Source organism: Meriones unguiculatus, chromosome 2, assembly GCF_030254825.1.
Source record: "Meriones unguiculatus strain TT.TT164.6M chromosome 2, Bangor_MerUng_6.1, whole genome shotgun sequence".
Taxonomy (NCBI): Eukaryota; Metazoa; Chordata; class Mammalia; order Rodentia; family Muridae; genus Meriones; species Meriones unguiculatus.
This window is the reverse complement of record NC_083350.1, coordinates 124,294,629-124,314,541: the sequence shown is the minus strand read 5'-3', so window position 1 is coordinate 124,314,541 and position 19,913 is coordinate 124,294,629. Positions and strand designations below refer to the sequence as shown.

Sequence of the window (19,913 nt, the reverse complement as noted above, 5' to 3'; positions counted from 1 at the left end):
TCATATCTGAAGTTTCTACTTGATTTTTCATTTGGTTGACTTACCTAGAGATGAGACTAAGGTATTCAATTCACCCACTAGTATTGTATCAGAGCTCTATGTTCATTAGTGTTTGTTTAATGAAATTGGGAGCCCAGCATTTAATACACGTATATTTATAACTATTATATCTACTTAATGTACTGCTCCCTTTATTAGTGGAATGCCTTCTTTGTCCTTTCAAACTAATTTTGGTTTGAAATCCGCTTTAACAGATATCATAGTAGTAATGCCAGCTTGTGATCTGATTTGTTTTGTTTTGCTTTTGGTTTTGTTCTTTAGAGAGATAGACTTTCAATCTCTGACTATTTGTGGGTGTCTTTATTAATGAAGTGAGATTCTTGAAGGCAAAAAATAGTCATATAAAATTTTTCAATTCTGTCATCTAGTGTATGTGTTTTTGAAAAATGTTTACTAAGCCTTCTATCTTTATTGGTTCTTTCTCTGGTTGTTGAATTATTGTTTGTTCTTAACTTTATCACCTAGTAGAGTGAGGGGCTTTCTGGTTTATTGTATTGCGTATGATTGGTTCCCTCTTAACTCTGCTTTTTCTGTTCCTTTCCTTAATTTATGCTTCCCTTTAATTTGTGTGAGTGTGACTGTCTTTCTTCCTCACATGTTTGCAGTATTCATTTAAATATCTTCTGGAATATTGAGCTGGTGGTCAAGAATTGTCCTAGTTTGTACTTCCTTGAAACATATTTCACCATCAGTTTTTAAATATAGCTTTGCTTGATAGAGCAGTTGACTGTTATTTACTCTCAGGGCTTGAAAAATGTTGTTCCATGTTTTCCTGGCTCTTAGGGTTGTTAATTAAAGTTCTTAAGTTATTCTAACTTGTTTGCCTTTATATATGAACAATCATTTTACCCATGCAGCTTGTAAGACTCTTGCTGTGTATCCTTGACATCTTGACTACATGTAACGTAGAAATTATTCTCTGATAATATCTAATGCTTCTTAAATTTGGGTGTTTACTTCTTTCTTTAAATTTGGAATTTTTCTGAAATAATTTTAGTTTTTGTAACCTAAAATGCAGTCTATCTTAGAGTCTTTTTTTTCACTTTTGAAAAGAATATATATTTAATTTTTACTTGATGGAATATTATATGAATTTCTCCTAGGTCCATTTGATCTGTGGTATGGTTTAAAACTGGAGTTTCTTTATTGATTTTCCATTGGGATGGCCCATCTAGATATGAGAGTGCCTGTGGGTGTTTGAATGAGAATAGCCCCTACAGGCTCATAAATTTAAATACTGGGTCTCCAGTTGGTAAAGTGTTTGGGAAGGATTGGGAGGTGTGGCTTCGTAGAAGTAGGTGTGTCACCGGGGATGGGATTTGAGATTTCAAAAGCCCACACTCTTCCCAGTTAGAGCACTCTGCCTTGTGCTTATGGACTAAGATATAAACTCTCAACTACTGCTCCAGAACCATAGCTGTCTGCCTGTTGCCATGTCCTTGACATGATAGTCCTGGTCTATGGCCCTCTGAAACTGTCAGCCCCAGATTAAACACTTATGAATTACCTTGGTGGTGGTGTTTTATCACATTAGAAGAATAACCACAACAGTGCCTTTAGTCTTTATCTCACCTCCTTCTGACCCAGGAGTTTTCATATTTAGTCTCTAGATTATGTTCCAGAGTTTAGAGATGTTTGATTTTTTTTTCTTTCATCGATGTTTTAATGGAGTATTTCCTCAATCTTGTCTCCCAGCACTGACAGTCTTTCTTTTGTCATGAGTAATCTTTTGGCGATATTTCCCTTTGTGTGTATTATTTGGCCCATTTATTTTCATTTCTAACATTGGTGCTTTGTGCTTGGGTTTTTGTCAAAAAAAAATCTCAATTTCTGTGATAAATTTTTCTTACATGTTCATAACTTCTTTTTTTGTGTTGCCAATTTTCTCATCCACTTTTATGGCTTTCATTTTTTTTCTGTGTTGTTGGCTTTATCCTAAAGATCATGAGTTGAATTTATCTGCTTGTTTGTCCTCTCTGAAGTCTCTGCTCATTTTTACTAGTTTTTAAAGTCTTAGGCTAGCATTTTCTCTTATAGTATCTTTTGGGAGAATCATGTATAACAGCTGCGTTAATTGTTAAGCTGACAAAATCCAAAAATCACCTAGGACATAGCCCTTTGATCATGTTTGTGAAGGATTTTCTTCATTTTATGTGGGAAAGCCCGCACATCACAATGGAATGCGAATGGCATCACTTTATGGGATGGACGTCATGCTGAGTGACGAGCACAGAGGCAGCTGAGCAACATACACATATTCATTAGTGGCTCTCTGCTACTTTACTTCAGATACAGTTTGATGAGCTGCCTCAAGGTCCTGCCACTGTGACTTCTGTTGTAATGATACCCTATAACCTCAAACTGGGAACTAAAATGAACCCTTCCCACATTCTCTAGGTGGCTCTTCTGTCGCAGTGATAAACCCTATGACCAAAAGCAACTTAGGAGATAAAAGTTTACCATTTCAGGACACAGTCTATCACTGAGGGAAGTCAGTCAGGACAGGAACTAAAACAGAAACCATGGAGGAATGCTGCTTACTGTCTTGCTCTCTCGCTGGCTCATAATCAGCTAAATTCATTGTGAGGTACAGACACACCAGCCTAGGACTGTACTAGCCGCAGTAATCTGGGTCCTTATAAAGCAATTAACAGTCTAGAAGATGCCCCACAGGCAGATCTATCTGGTAGGAGAAATTGTTTTTCTCTTTTTAGTTGTTGTTTTTGGTTTCTCAAGACAGGGTTTCTCTGTGTAGACTCGATTTGTAGACCAGGCTTGCCCCAAACTTATAGCGATCCACCTGCCTCTGCCTCCCTGAGTAGCTGGGACAACAGGCTTGTGACACGGTAGAGGATATTCTTAAGTTGAGATTCCATTTTTCCAGGTGACTCTGAGTTGTGTTAAGTTGGAAATCAAAACCAAACACTAACCAATACACCTCTCAGGGTTTTCTGTCAGAGTATTTTGTCACAGCAATAGGAAAAACAAACTAAGACACTTTGCCTTTTTACATTTCTTGTGTTTCTGTGATTCAGTTTGTGCATCTGTTGGCTTCGATCTACCATCTCTAGGTCACACAAAGGCAACTCCCTCTCTTCCATCTAACCTGGAAATCCAGAAAATATTTTTCCATAATTCTTCTCCCCCATCAGGAAGGGGGGGGGTCTCTTTTCTAAGTCATCCACTTGAGAAAAGGATGTTTTGCTCATTAGCTTTGGCTCTGGGTAGAGTGGTGATCCAGTGGACTACTAAGACCATAGCATAGAGGACAACCAAGAATGGGGAGATATAAGTGCAGACAGAAACACAGCAGTCAGTGTGAGAAAGGCCTGACCTACAACAGCCAAGAACAAGGAGAGCCAGATGCAGAGGTGAACTTTTTAACACTGTGAGCAAAATGACACTGGATGAATCTTTCAAGTAGGGATAATGAGACAGGAAAGAGCTGATAATCCTTTTGGTCTATTTCTCAATGTGTTCTTAGAATAAATCCTCCCCAGTGTTGATGGCCAATTATAATTTGTCAAGTGAAGAGAGAAAGAGAGAAGAGAAAAATGAATTTTCAAGCCCAAGATATGAAATCCACAAAAGCTCTTACAAAAAAAAATTTCTGTTACATTAGTGTGTTAGTTACTTTTCATGTTGCTGTGAAAAAAATAACTGATGAAAGCATTTTAAGGAAGAAAGAAATTATTTTGGTTCACAGTTTGAGGGTACAATTCGTGATGGCAGGAATGTTGTGTCCATGGTAACAAGGGCATAAAGCAGGTAATTAAAAAAATAAAAAAAGAGCTATGACTATACATGGGATTGTCAAATTTTTTCAGAGATTACATAGTTACTGTGAGGTATCCAGAAACTACATTGATCTTTTTAACATGCTATTTAGAAAACGCACACACGCGTACATACACACAAACACACACATACATTGAAACTGTCATCAATTTTAACTATCTAGGCTATGTCAGGAAGCTCCAAATTTTTAAAAATAGACATATTTTACTCCATATTTTTGTATCTGTTTAGTTTTAAGAATATAGCATATATTTGGCTATATTTTTGTGCACTAGTTGATGTCAAAATTAACAGTAGTTCTAAGATAATCATACTCAAATATTTAGCAAAACATTTTGTCTCCCTTGAACATATTTGTTACTTTTTTTTTCCCCTGTAGAGGTGTGTGTGCTGTGCAGGCATGTGTATGCATATTTACATGTGGAGAGAATATACGTGTGTGCGCAAGCGTCTGGGCGCGTGCGTATGTGCGCCCATCCATAGGGAAGCCTGAGGAAGCCCACTGGGTGTCTTCCTCAATCTCTCCTCGCGATACTGACGCAGGGTCTATTGGCCAACCTGAGATCACTGACTCCAGCTCTTCTAGTTAGCCAGCCTGCCCCAGGTATCCACTGTCTCTCTGCCTCCAGAGTGCGGGGATTAGAAGCGGCTGCCACACCTGCCTAGCTTCTACATCGGTTCAGGGGCTCTGAACTCTGGTCCTTGTGTTTGCATGGGAAATGCTTTATCCACTGTGCGATCTCCCTAACCTCATGTTGGTTGATTTAAACAATAGCTCTTCACTTCCTAAGCATTGCTGAGTTAACGTTAACATTTGCCAAATCAGCTACAAGATCAATATCTGCGCGGCTGAGTGTGGTGGGCGCGTGCACTTTAACAACAGGAACAATTCATATTGTAAAGAAACTCAGAGTCTTAGGATGAGCTCTAAGCATGGAGTCGAGATCCGATGCTATAATGGCATTCGTTCTCAGGATAAGGCAGAAGGCCACTTCCTCCCCAAACTTCCAATAACTATGTGAAGCCTGAGTAGGCATTGGTTCAAGCCTGCCCAGCTCTCAGTCCTGGGCTTCTGAGATACAGATAGGAAAAACAGAAAAAAACAACATGTGAGAGACAGTAAAGAAACCGAGAAATAAAAACACAGAATAAAATCTAATTACACGGACTTTCACTTAAGACAAAAATTGATTGAGTTTTGCCCAAAGTGGCTTGTTGTTTCCTGCGCCAGGAACTACTGTGCAGGCCCAGCAGGAAGTGTGCTACAGAACGGGATCACCTTACACCCTCGTTTTATGGTTCATTTCACTTATTTAATGCAATTCGAGAAGCTGCAAAAGGAGCAAGTTCGAAGAGGGAATAGGCTTTTTGTCCTGCTTTGTTTTAAGTTTCTTTGAATCAAAACATTTGTTTTTATAAGGTGCTTAAAACCCCAGAGGACCTAGAGTCTTAGAGTGGCCAGGTGAAGACATTTCTCTCTGTCACACAGCTGAGAGAAAGACACAAAGTTGAGTTACGTCTGCTTCCCTTTCTGTGCTACCCAACATCATTTTAGACATGAAGAATTACAACCATGCCCATGAATGGTCTCAGCGATCTTGAATTCCAGGCGAGCTCCTCGCAGAGCGTTTAATTGGAGAAGGAGTCCCTGACGTGGGCGGGTTATAGATTTAAGATGGAAAATCACCATTCATTTCTCAAGTGGAGGAACGAGTTCATTTTACTGTCTTGCTTGGAAATGTGTGAAGCGAACAGCTGGATATCCGTGGCGTACCCCGCTCCTCACATGCTGTCTGTCTTCCCCTCCAGGGACCTCAGTATGAACAACCTCAGTCAGCTCCCCCCCAGTCTCCTACACAACCTCCGCTTCCTAGAAGAGTTGTAAGTATCGCTGCTGTCTGGACGTATCCAGCCTTTGCTGAACACATTCCTGCGTTTGTCTCTCATACTTGCTTTGGGAACCAGATAAAACAAGGCAGGGAAGCTGTCAGCACCAACAGCTTTGGCACATGAGGGAACACTTAGCGGGTGGGGCAGGGGGAGAATTGCTATGATTCTGGAAATCAACTTATAAAAGAGTTTACCATGAGGCTACAACTTTCTAAGGTGAGACCGAGCCAAACAAATTAAAATTTTAAAGCAAAGCCTGTTTAAAAGAGCTGGATGGCTCTCTGGAAACAGTTAAACAGCAGGGTATTAAAAGTATGAATGCTGGGTTCATGTTTATTAAAATAGCAAGTAAAGCTATAATGAAAACCAAAACCTGCCACTTGCTTCAGCTTGTGACTAGGAGAATTGAGTCCACATTGCATAGCACCAAAACTCCTTGTCCTAATCACTTTTAATTACTATTTCCCTACTTTTAAATTTAGCGTCCCTCAAGGCTTCAGTAGAGAAAACACAAAATCCAGAGGACTTAAGAATGGGTTCTTCTAAACTCAGTATTAAAAAAAAAAAAGAAAGAATTTTTTTTAGAGGAGATAAAATTAGTTAATGATACACAGAGGAATCTTGATTAAATCTAGTGATCACTTTCCAGAAGATGAAAAAGAACTGCATAAATCAAAAATCTGCATTTACAAATGCATTTGATCCTCTTACCCTGTTGAGCGGTGGATGCACTGTGGCATCATGCTCCCTGTGAAGGATGCTTGGCACCATCAGTTGGGTAAATCCTCTGTCTGTTGATTAAAGGAATTGTTTCGGCAGCGACCTCTTTTGAAAATGCGTCCTTCCTAAACCCGAAAGCCAGGGTCCAATTTGAGGAGTAATTTAAGTCGTTGGTGGTGCGTCACATGAGGCACCGTGGGAGGTGGAATTCCGTCATAACCAAATGGCACGACATTGATCATTTCTTCAAGAGGATGATGTTACCAAGTTTTCCAGGCTAGAGCTTTATCTAGTTCTTTTTGGTGGCGTTATAGTTTAAGGAACACTGTTGTTCCTACTCCTAGAAAGAGTTGAATATAACCAACTGGTTATCAAGTTGTGTGATGGGGAATCAGGATAATAAATTATATAGCAAGTTTGTTTTAACATTTAGAGAATATATTCAGTCTATCTCTAGACTTCTCTCTTTTCCTTTCTATACTTTATCAAGTTCACTTCCATGGCTACACCTTAGCCTTCCAAAAAAGCTGGGAGCATGTCTGTCTTAGTCATGGCTTGTACATAATAAATAATAAAATTCTGAAAAGTAACAAAGTGAAACATTTAAGAGGAGCTGCATATACATAATATATGTACATACCTACCACACATATATATGTAATGGTGACTTTAAGTAAATTTCAAACATCAGAACTCTTTGCTTAACTATAACTCTTTTGTTCTCCCTCCCCTGCCCAATAAAAATGAAAAATTTAGTTCTCTGTACCATCCCATTTCTAAGATAAAAATTATGTACCCTTCCCTATTTTCTTTTAAATATCACAAGGCACAATGCTTCCTTTCTTCCCCAACACATACCTCAACTTCAGACCACAAACTGACTCAATAAATAATTCACTTCCCCAAGGACTTTTAATAGAAAATCCCCCTCCTTCCCCCCACTCTCCCTGGTGACTTAGCCCATTCAAAATAACTCCTCTTTCTTCTTGGGGTAAATGTTAATTCTGTTTCAAGGGCAGTTTGTCAAAAGATAATTGGGGGAGGAGCAGACTAAGGGGAGAGGGAGAGAAAACTGACATTCTAAAACGCTGCTCTCATGGATAAAGTCCCCTGTCGCTCCAGAAGCTTCATCACATACCTTGGTCATAGAACCACAGAACTCCAGAATTAAAGGTAACTCTTTAACAACGATAGCACTCTCTTTGTGTGTTCATCTGCAGAACTGACTGAACTGCAGAATTTAAGGTTAAGACTGAGACCCAAACTATCCCAAACTTTCCCCGCACCATCCCCACACAAGCAAGTACACACACACACTCACACACACAGGGATGGGTAGGTGGTCAGTATCTGAAAAGAGTTGGGGGAGGGTAAAACCAGATCAACATATATTGTGTCAAACAAATGTCATTAAAATTTCTAAATTAAAAAAAAATTAAATAAAAGAAGCAACAGAGGCTGGAGAGATAACTCAGAGGTTAAGAATATCGGAAGGAAGGAAAAGAAGACCTCCCCTATCAGTGGACTTGGGGAGGGGCATGCATGCAGAGGGTGGAGGAAGGGAGGGATTGGGATGGGAGGAGGGAGGGAACCACAGTGGGAATACAAAGTGAATAAAGTGTAATTAATAAAGAATTAAAAAATATAATAAATAAATAAATAGGAAAACAAAGAATATATTCTGCTGTTGCAGAGGACCCAAAGTTTGGCTCCCAACACCCACGTCAGTGTCCACTTATACTTATAACTGCAGCTCTAGGGGACACATCGCCTTCCTCTGACCTTTACAGGCACCTGCGCTCACATGCATATACCCCCACACAGACACATAATTAAAACACAATAACCCGCTTATAGTGATAAAAAAGAAAGAATGAAACAACAAATGATGGTAGGGATGTATACAAAAGAAAACCCGGACATACTGCTGTATACTGGTCCGGTCTCTGTGAAAATCAATATGGAGATTTTTCAAAGTACTAAGCTAGATACGCCTCACGGCCCAGCTATATGCCACTTCAGGGTATTTATCCACAGACTCTAAGTTAACATAACATGGCAATAGTTGCACATCGGTGGCTTTTGCAGCATTTTTCACAATTACCATGTACAGAAGCAATACAGGTGCCCAACAACTAAGAGAGATGGACAAGGAGAATGTGGCAAGTATAGACAGTGGAATACTTTCCAGCCACCAAGAGAAATGAAATTATGTTGTTTGCAAGAAAATGGACATAACTGGAGATAATCCTATTAAGCCAAATAAAGCCAGTAGCAGGGAGAGACAAATATGTTCTCTCATTTTGGGGTCCTGGATTTTATATTGCCACATAAAACCTTGCATGTATATATAGTAAAAAGAAAAAAAAATGACAGCAGAGGTGAATTTGTCCACAGGAGCAAATGGGACGAATGGGAGTGAAGAGGGATAAGCAAAGACCGGGCTGAAGGAGTCAAGTATATGCTCAACATAACTGTTTGCCTCTATGAAAGGGAAATAACACATTAGATTAAAATGCAAAATAATATTCTTGAAGCAAAAATAACAGCTCACTTCCTATCACTCACTGTGCTTGTTGTAAATTATGCTACTCCATCATCTCAACTCAGAAAGGTAGAAAGTATCAATACTGGTTAGCAGACAGGAAAACTGAGGCCGAGAGAAAATAGAGACCTGAGGTAAAGGAAGCTGGCCGGCTTCAGAGCTGAGAGCTTAGCTCAGGTCACAGCTGTGACTTGAAGTGACTTTTAGTGCTATGCTTGAGAGGCAGAGGGAGAGTAAGGAGCTATGCATGGCTCACCTGTGCTTTCCTCATCACCTGGAGTCCCAGGTGCAGGACGTTTCACAACCGAATGCCTTTGACTCGGTGAAGGAACCGGAGGCGCTTTATGAAGGGTATGCATCCATGTGGTCTGTCTTGTGGGAGAATGAAAACGAATGAACAAGAACGCAAGAGCTATACATCCAGGGAAGGGGTCACATATTCAGGTATCAGTCCCATAGGCTTTGCCCCTGAAAAGGGCATCACCACAGTCTGGAAGTATGAAGTCTAGCATTGTTTAACAGGCCCAAAACTTTTGTTAATAACATTACATATTTTAAAAAATACATGCTTGACGCCATGCTTTATGAATTATTTTCCTTGAGCAAATAAGTTGCTATCCATGCAGGCTGACACGGGTGTTTAGAAATCTGTACTGTACATTTAAGATATCATTGACAGGGCAGTAGTGTTCCGCTGGGACAAAAAAAAAAAAAAATCCCATCATGAAAGTCTTTAAAACTCACTATCAAGGAATCCAAGTCACCATCCTTCTCCTTTGCTCTAACTTCCCAACACATCATTTCCCCAGTTTGCCTCCTTTAAGTGTTACAGACAGTTAACAACGTAGACAGTTGTGGTTCACCCCTCATCCATCACTGAGCTTAACAAAGGTGCCATAGTTGAAAATATAGTAACGACACTTAACTTAGAGGTAGTTGTGGAGTTGATTTATGTTCAAGCTTTGTCACACTCACATCCTCATTTGTTAATTTAGTCCAGGGACCTGGTGTCCACAGGCCACTTATTCTGCCCCAGGTGACACACTAGCACTAAAAAGAAGGAGAGAAAGGGAGAGTCTTTTTCCCAGTGAGTGGGGTCTGTTTCCTGGAGAGAGGTAGACAGCACCTACATCCAGAAGGTCAGGGCACACTGACCTGGCTCTGCCAGTTACTGGCATTGAACCTCTCTGGGCCTTGATCTGGGCCTTGGGTTGTGGAAATGAAAGCCACTTCATCTATCTTTAAGGGTGTTTCTGAGAACCAGACATTATTTGAAAGGATCTGGGCAACCATCAGCTTATATTTTGAGTTGTCATGTTTGAAATGCAAACACCTTTTAAGGTCTTCTTTTCTTGTTTTGTAACCTGGGATCTGTGGAGAAAAAGCTGTTTCTTGCTTCAGTAGATATAGGCAGTGATGACAGATAGCTCCTTACCAAATTTTAACAGCCTGAACAATCACTGCATTTGGCACCAAGATTTCTTCCTCCAGCTTTGCTCACTCCATCCTGTTAAGGACTTCGTGTTCTTCCTTTGTGGGCAAACAAAAGATTCTGCACTTGGCCTTCAAGTGTGGCTCAGACCTCAGGAGCTAATGGCAGATGGTGTCTGTTGCTGGCATCTACAAGTTAGAGTAAACTTAGATTGGAATTCTGATTAGGCCAGGCAGTTGTTTCCATTTTAAATATTCTTAAGTCTTTATTTCCAGCTTGCATCTTAAAAAAAATCTTCCCAGATTTTAGTGCTATTGGAAATCAAACAGTCGACTCACAAAGAAACATGAGAGGTCCCAGGGGGGTCTGCTTTTAAGTTACCATTGTTCCATGGAACAGTTTGCTCATGTTATGGTTGGCTTTGAAGAGCCTCTACATAAATAGTAGATATCTATCATGACGAATAAAATTTGGAAGGAGAGATGCAACCAAACATTCTGAAGTGTAATCCATGCTTGCTATTTTTGCTCCCTCACATTACTGAAAACAGTGAGAACTGCCCGCCTGTCTTTTGAGATTTTTTTTAAGGAAGCACTGTAGTAAACTATAACACACGTTAGGTTTTACTTGTCAAGTGAAAATAAAATCACACCCCATGAACAATCTTTGTGCCCTTTGGCTTTATCACAGTCTCTTATATACATAGAGCTGACGATTGTTTTTAAATTCTACCACCTAGAACTTCCAGTGTTATTTCATGGCAATGGCTTTGGTTCTCTTCCAAGTAAAAACCTGTCTCTCTAGAGTTACACACTTAGATATTTTACATTATATGTATCTTGTTGGCACTTAGAACACTTTTTTTAAAACTTTTCCCTCTGCCTCCTCTTCCATATCCCTGTAACATTCCTTTATCCTCCATCCCCAACTCCTGTAAAATATAGATGTCCACCCAAATTCCTCCACTCAATTTTATCATTTCTTTTCTTCATGCTTTTTACATCCATCATTAGGCATGTGGAGAGGGGTTGGCTTTGGTTTCAAGCACCCACTCACTCCCATGCGTAACTCCAGTTCCAGCTGATATGGCACCATCTTCTGGCCACTGTGGGCTCTGCATACACATAGTGCACTTACATACATGCAAAGAAGTCACACACAGCAAATAAAAATACATGGAAAGAAAAATCTCATAGGGCCCCGCCTCTAGGAAAAGCGGTATAAGCAACTAGAGAATGCTAAGAGTAGGAGAATCATCAACAGGGATACGCTGGTCATCCCTGAAATGATATACATATAAACAACCCTGAATGGACTCAACAGATTATTTATACATCTCTGTGAACATATGCATCATCACCATCATAATAACAAAGAAAGAGACGCCATGAATTTGAGAGGGAGTGGGGATACATGAGAGGGCCTGGAAAGAGGAAGGGGAATGGAAAAACAGTGCAACTGCTTAATTTCAATTTCTGAACTTTTTAAATTTAATTTTAAAATAAATAAATCAATCTAAAAAAAGAAAAAAGGTGACATCTAAACTAAGATCAGGAGTTGGGCGTGGGGAGGGGAAGTTGGTCCTACGGCTAAGACAGAGCATTTCGGCGTGAGGAGCAATGAAAGCAGAGACCTTGAGATAGCAAAGAGTGAGAGGTGTTGTGGGAAGGAGAAGGACAGAGGGCATCAGTGAGGTGTGAGGCTAAGGGAGCAGAGGATCGATCCTGGAGAGTCTGTCAGGCCACGTGTGGAATTCAGGAAGAGAGGTGGGAGGTCAGTGGAGGGATGCATGCGTGCAGCTAGCTAGTGAAACAATACCATTTTTCATTTTAAAATATGTCTCCGCTTTCTGTTTGAAAAAAAATGAACCAAGGAATTATGGAAGCAGAATGACTCATTAAGAAACCAGTAAAATTGGGGGGGGGGGGGTGGCAGAAATCCAAGACTATTTATCATGTACGGATGACACCCATATTACTTGGCCAGATTTTTTTTTGTTTTTGATTTTGATTGACAGACTCTCAGTATGGCTCACAGTATTGCTCCCTGAACAGTGGCATAGGAACCATCTCACTATTTATTTAGTCCTCATCTAGATTTGAGCTTTGGGAAATGCAAAATCATGTGCTATCCCCAACTAGTCAGTCAGAAACTCTGGAGACTCCTCTCAGAAAATTGCCTTTAATGTGATCTGTGTGATCCAGATGTCCAGCAAGTCTGAAGACCATTACTGTAAGTCTTCAAACTAGTAACATCAGAATGACCTGGAGTTCTTCACATGCCTCTGAGCCCCATCATGGAAGGTCTTCAGACAGATGGAGAGTAGGAGGAAAACATCAAAAATGTATGTATAGGAAATTCCCAGGCGATGAGGAGTGTGCTCAGCTTAGGTCACACTGTGATAACCCCCAATTAGCACATAATTAAATGCCACCTCCACTTACTGTCCTCTCGGTACTTTAAAATTCAACATGTTCTGAACCTGAATAATCCATAAGCACCTGCCCAGGAAGCTTTTTCTTCTTTGCCTTACCTGTTTTTGACCGGCACTGGCATTATCTAAATTTCTCTGAGGCCCACTTTACCATCTGTAAAAGGAGAAAAAATGGTGGGTTTTCTTTTTCTAATCATAATAACTGAATAGCTCCATAAATGCCTAGCATTTATGAATTGCTCAGTAGAAAATGGTAGCTATTATTTATATAGACACAACGCATTGTACATGGCTTACTGGAAGGACTCAAAATTCCTGAATTTCAAATTTGTTTGTACTACAAAGGAAATATTCTTCAATTGTTTCTAATCTGGCTACATAAGGGGTAGCTATCTCGGAATCGTTGTGCCAGACATCAGTTAACTATGGCCAGTTATGTTTAGAAGCAAGATCAATAGTCTTGATTGTTTGATAAGTACTTTTGGGTTCCCAGTTCTGTGCAGGCAATATGATTCTTGACCGTAAGAGTCAATCATCTACCCCTTCACAGATGTAGCCCATGGCAGTTCGGTGTCCAAGTGGGTTCCATAGTGATGGGGCCAGGGACTATCTTTGACATGAACTGATTGACCTGCTCTTTGATCACCTCCCCCTGAGGGGGAAACAGCCTTGCCAGGCCACAGAGGAAGACAATGCTGCCACTTCTGATGAGACCTGATAGACTGGGATCAAGAGAAAGGGGAGGAGGACCTCCCTTATCAGTGGACTGGGGGAGGGATATGGGTGAGACAGAGGAAGAGAGTGTGGGGTTGGGAGGGGAGGAGGGAGGGAGCTACAGGTGGGATAAGAAGTGAATAAACTGTAATTAATAACAAAAAAGAAAATTTAAAAAAAATGGAAAAAAATAGTCAGTCATCTAGTAGATGGTTGATAGACTCACATTCAAATGGCAGAAAATGAAAGCTCCACATAGAAAATGGTAGTGAAACTCTGCAGGCAGCCCTGTGTAGAACCCATCCCTGGACTGAGGCGATTAAGGCAAATTTCACAGAGGAGTTGAGAATAAACTTCATTAGTCTGTGCTTCGGAAACCACAGGTCTTTATGCTTCTAAAGATCTCCTAGTTGTCCCGAAGAAAAGTTCATTTATTCAGTCCGGAGGTTTTAACCTTCAACAATTCTTAGCCCTTGAACCCTGAAATCTGAACATTCTTCATTCTACCCGGTACTGAAAGTAAATTCACCAGTTCGTGATTATGTGGTCCTTAGACCTTTTGGGCTGGTTTTGACCAAACAAATATCTGTAGCTAATTGAGCTGGGGGGAGTGGTGGGGTGGTTATCATAGCTATTGAGTGATGCATTAAGACGTACTTGAAAAGGCATTTTATTTCTTTACTGGTAAGAAGATCAAATGAGAGAGTGTTGTCATCCACATAAATAAGACGTCTGCAGCAAATGTTCACAAAAATGGACCCAGAAGCATCTGCATAGCCTTCGCATTTAAGTGATACTTTGACAGTAATTATTCAAGTAACTTATAGCCCAGAAGAATACAAATAAAGCCAGCAGTAATAAAGAAAAATCATAAAGAAAATGGTTCCAGAAAGCTGGAGATAGTTACATGTCACCTAGATCTTCAGGACGGGAAAATTATCTAATCTGATGTCAGCACTCATCAAATTTCTAAAGCAAAGTATTAGTTATTTATAAGATTCTTTGCCTTCGTTAAGTGACATATGCTTTTAAAAGTTGGAAACGTAATGTTTATGAACCAGCAGAGCTTTTCTTAGTCTGAAATGTCTTCCCTTTAAATCCTGAGAATTATTGCACTCAAGCTCATTTGGCTCTCATAGTTTGAGCTGCCCTGTGGTGCACAGCTCTGTGCTCCACAGAAAACACCAAATATAATATGTGTAAGTGGAACTTCAAGAGAGACAGTGTTTCTTCACTTTACATAAAACTTCCTGGGCTTTCATTTCCTCATATACAAAAGGTGGACATGTAGAGTCCTTGCCTACCTGGATTAAAGTATGAGAAAGTACTTTTTAAAATGTTAGTGACAAACTGTGATTATAAAACCTTACAGCAAACAAGAAGGAAAAATTAATTAGAGCACACAAGAAATGCACTATAATATAAAACAAATCTGTGGTAGAAAAGACACTTCTTTCCAGGTGTGGTGGCACACACATGTAATCCCAACTCTAGGGAGGCAGAGGCAAGAAGACCTTAGCAAGTTTGAGCCCAGCTTGGTCTACATTGGAAGTTCCAGGCCAGGCAGGGTTACCAAGGGCGAGCCTGACTTAAAAAGACCCTCAGGGAAGAATACTATTTTCTTTTTTCCCACTTAAGAAGGGAAGTGAAGCCAAAGAAGTAAAGTAATTTTCAAAGAAGAGTGTTTTTACAGCAAGTTAATGAGAAGAAAAACAACCAAAAAGGGAAAGGAAAAGAAATTGACTAAACTAGAAGTCACGAAGTTCACGTAAGAGCCAGCCAACCATTTTCCTCGCTTAGCTCTGAAAACACTGTGTGTGGGTCCGCCCACCCATAACAGCGGTTCCCAGCACAGACATTTCTAGAGGGACCCCAGCAGAGAGTCCAATGCCCTGTGTACCCTCAGAACTCAGCCCACGGGATATTCAGAGCATTCCCTGTCTTTCTAGACCAAAGTACAAGGCAGGAAAAAAAAAAAAAAAAACAACAACAACTAAATTTTACACAATGGAGTCTCTCCACTCCCAAAAAAAAAAAAAAATCCATATTACTTTAAAATTTAAGTTTCTTTAGAGGTTCAATGATATTTATACATTCTCATAGATGTTTTAGATTGTTATTACAGTAGCAAATCATCTTTATTCAGGGGAAGAGAGGTGTACCACTAGTTCTTTGCAATTTAATCTTTTTTTTTCTTTCTATGGAAGTTAAATTAAAAAACAAATAATGTTGGAATAATGCATTTACTACATGGTGCAGTGTCATTCAGGATAATTTTTATATTATAATAAAAGATATGAACATATTTTAAAGTTCTATCTTATTTTAGAAACAGAAATGATGAAAGAGGTATTTTCGTAAAGCAGTAATTTCAGAAACAGAGTTTTAAAGAACAACCTTCAGCCAAATGGCATGTGGGTCTCTAGGATTAGAATCTTAGTCCAAATCATCACAGGGAAAGAAAAATATCTCACTGTTTTTGCACTGTACACACATTTGAAAGTCTGCGGAGGTGTTTTCCCCCTGTAGTTTAGAGGTATTTAGGTTTTAAAGTTACTTAAATTACCCCCACATGATAAAGAAATTAAAAAAAATTATTTACTTAAATTGTTATCATTGTCAATAAGACAGGCCTGTCATCAAGCTGGACCAGAAAACAGCTAATGGCACAAAGTAAATTCCTTTGTTTAGGGGCAGACTGCCCTCATAACACAGGTCAATGGTTTACAGGTTAGTTCTTAGTACAGACTCCAAGGCATTTGAAGTCTCTGTACGAAGAAGAAGAAGAGGAGGAGGAGGAGGAGGAGAAGAAGAAAAGAAGAAGAGGAAGAAGAGAAAGAAGAAAAGAAGAAGAAGTTGTTACAGTAAACACAACCCAAAGATATTTACCCTGATAAGTTAAGCTGACTTGAATACAACTTTTTAAAGTATTTTTTAATATAGTATAATCTAATCATGGTTTCCTCTACCTCATCTCCTCCCATATCTCAAACCTCTCCCCTCAGGGCTCAACGAACTGCAAGAAAGAGGATGTGGAAAGATTGTAAGAACCAGGAGGGCTACATACCACCCATTCAACTCCATGCACTCTCTCTATATATATATTTTTTTAATATATATATTCAAAAAACAGGCAAAAACAAACAAAACTCAGAATAAAATGAAGCAAACAAACAAAAAAATCAAAGCGCTAAGAAACATACACATGCATACACACACACACAGAAGAGAGAGCGAGAATCCATAAAAACACAAAATTGGAAATCATAATAGATAAGCAAAAAACAAGTAAGGAAAAAAATGCCAAGACCAAACAACTCCAAAAATACCACTGGGTTTATTTTGTATTGGCCATTTAAAGCTGGGTATAGTGTGGTTTACATACCCAGTGAGATTCTGTGGGAGAAAAGTAACTTTTCCTATGCAAGCAGTTGTCCTGGAGATAGCTTGTAGGTTAGGGATGGGGTCTGAAGTGTTGGGACCCCATCTGGCTTGGGCACAAAGCTTGCACATGCTGCCTTAGTCTCTGTGAGTTCACGTGTAGGCCGATTCTGCTGTATTTAGAAGACCCTGCTTTTTGTTTGTTTTGGTTTGATTTGGTTGGGGGGGTGTTTTTGTTTTGTTTCTGTTTTTGGTGGGGTTTTTTTGTGTTTTGTTTTATTTTGTTTTGTTGTTTTTTGGTGTCTTCCATCTCCTCTGGCTCTTACAATCTTCTTACATCCTCTTCCTCATAGTTCTCTGATCCCTGAGGGGAGAGGTTTGATGAAGACATCCCATTGAGGACTGAGTATCTTGATTCAATAAGTAGCTCTTTCATATCACATACAACCCATTACGTAGCATATGCATACTCTTGTTCAGAATTACAAATCATACTTTGGACGAGATCACTACCAAAGTTCAGGTGGGCAGTGCATAATACTCTCCTGACTACACAATGCTGCTTTTCCTCTTATAAAACACATACATTACACCTTAACTCTAGTGATGTGTTCGTAGGAACTGTAGATTTTTTTTGTTCTACATCAAGTCCTACCAGCCTCACTGTCACTCCAGTGTCTACTTACCAGATCTCCTGTCTTAATACTCTAATTGCCACCCTCCATCCTGTGCTTTCACTCTTGGCCTTTTAAGATATTTCCAGAAGAAGGATCCATTCAAAATACAGGTTTGTTCATATCACTCTCTGAGTCTGAAAAAAAAAAAAAAAACATATGAGGGCCTACAAAACCATGTAAGCAGCAGCTCTGGAAAGCTTCTGGCCCCAAGCCCTGGCACTCTCCTCCTTGACCATTCTCCATCCTCATCCTCTAGAAGCATCTAGACCACACCAGGTATCCAACACTCTACCCTCCCCTTCACAGTGTGGCTCAGACCTCTGCTGAAATGCCCCTACAACAGAAAGGCACCCCAATACCATTATATCTAAAAATAAGTCACCCTCCACAACCACAGTCCTCAGTCCCCCATCTTTTTGACCTTGTTATTCTTTCCTCAAAGAATTTTCATCTTATACTCTTTGTTTACCTTTAGACTTAATGACTATCCACTCACATTCGAATGTAAGCTTGATGAGTTTGGGGTCTTATGAGTCTTACATTCACTGCTATACCACCAAAGCAGTCCCAGCACAGGGACTCAACAAATGCTTGCTGGATACAAGCTAGTTTGAAAAAATAATAAGGTGTATTTCTTCCCAACTCCAACTGACTGTTAGGAGCACAGAAGCCGACAACACTGTGATAGCTCAGGTGTTCCAACTGCAAATCAACAGTGCAAAGATGAAAGGGAGCAAAAGCTAAGACAGTGAGTGTTGAAGATTGGAACAGCTTTGTAAACATGATTCCTTGAGGCCAGCATTCAGGCAGGTGTGATACTTCCTTGCCAGCTAAATAAGCCTTCAATCATCCACTTGTTTGCAGAAGATAACCCAGGTCCATACTGAGCCAGTTATTCATCCAAAAGAGACCGCAAGACTGTGGAACAGTTTGGATCCACAACTCCACAACGTTATCTGGGGACCCAGGTCACTTCACTTCTCTTGTGGGGCGTTTCATTCGAGTGTCTGAGTGTAGGCACACGCACATACCACTGCCCGAGTGTGGAAGTCAGGGAACAACCCCGGGATCATATTGTTTGAGGCAGGATCTCTTTATTGTTGAACGCTTAATCAAGCTTCATTCTCTTGTCTTTGTCTCCTAACTCTTGTTGGAGCACTGGCACCACAGATGTCACTGCTGTGCCTGGCTCTACGTGGCTTCTGGGAATTAAACGTAGGTCCTCACCTTTGTCTGTCAAAGCCAATGAGCCATCTCTACGGCCTGCGTCTGTCCTTTGCATTCTTCCCATTTCTCCTTTCCTGGAATGTTCTTCACATCAGAATCAGTGATAGTGTTTTACTAGTCACCTGTGCAGGGAAGGAGAAATAGAGGAAGTTGGGAACAATCGATCTCCTTTCAGGAGGTAATGGAGAAGCTGCATGTCCCATTCTTATGTAGTCTGACTCAAAACAGTAGCAAAATTACAGTTATGAAGTAGCAACAAAAATAATCTTATGGTTAGGGGTCACCACGACATGAGGAACTGTGTTAAAGGGTCGCAGCATTAGGAAGGCTGAGAACCACTGTGCTAGGTGAAGCAAAGAGGTAAATATGAAGGCTAGCCTCACCGTCTAGTTCAGCTTCAGCATAAAGGGATTTGTTGAAGAAGCTGAGGGCTTATTTCTTCCAGGCATGAAAACGGACAAGAGGTTTTTAATGGGTCACTAACACTGCCAGAGCTGACCATGCAAACATCAATGAACACGAATGAGCAGGAGCAGGAGGGGATAAACTGGGGTGGAGATGGGATGCAAAGGATGGTCACCAGGTTTCCTATAAGACCGTTTTATGGGAAAAGTTTAAACCCCCTGGAATCACCTTGGTCAAATATTAAGCTGAATCACATATGATTAACACATTTTCTGAGTGCCTGCCTTGGTTAGGTCAGCAGATCTCAACTTCTTTCACTGTATATGTTTAGAAAGAAACATTTCTTCCTTTTTCACAAATATGTCTAGAAACAAAGATTGTACAAAATAACATTTTTCTAAGCCATTCTCTTTTTTTATCCTGAATTGTAGTTGTTAATTTCAGAAAGACAACCTAAATGTATTTTGAAAAACATGGTTCTTAGACCACAAGGAACAAGGGAGGAATACAGAATGCAAGCTATCTAAGCCTTCCAGATTACATCTGTCAAAGGAAGAAAGAGCAGCACAAACTACCACAGGACAAAAGAGTAGAGCCCTGGGCCTGAAAGGGACCTCAGATGCCATCTTG

The 19,913-nt window shown here is 40.1% G+C and overlaps 1 protein-coding gene across 4 annotated transcripts in view; it reads left to right on the top strand.

The window, feature by feature from the left end:
• Lgr5 (leucine rich repeat containing G protein-coupled receptor 5) overlaps positions 1–19,913 on the top strand; it is a 122,085-nt gene that overhangs the window by 51,058 nt on the left and 51,114 nt on the right. For 3 of the 4 annotated variants that reach the window (XM_060378075.1, XM_060378076.1, XM_021644838.2), the window contains exon 2: positions 5,668–5,739. The exons of the other annotated variant lie outside the window; for it this stretch is intronic. In XM_060378075.1, coding sequence (XP_060234058.1) covers positions 5,668–5,739 — 72 coding nt within the window. The remainder of the gene's footprint in view (positions 1–5,667; positions 5,740–19,913) is intronic. 4 annotated transcript variants of the gene reach the window in all.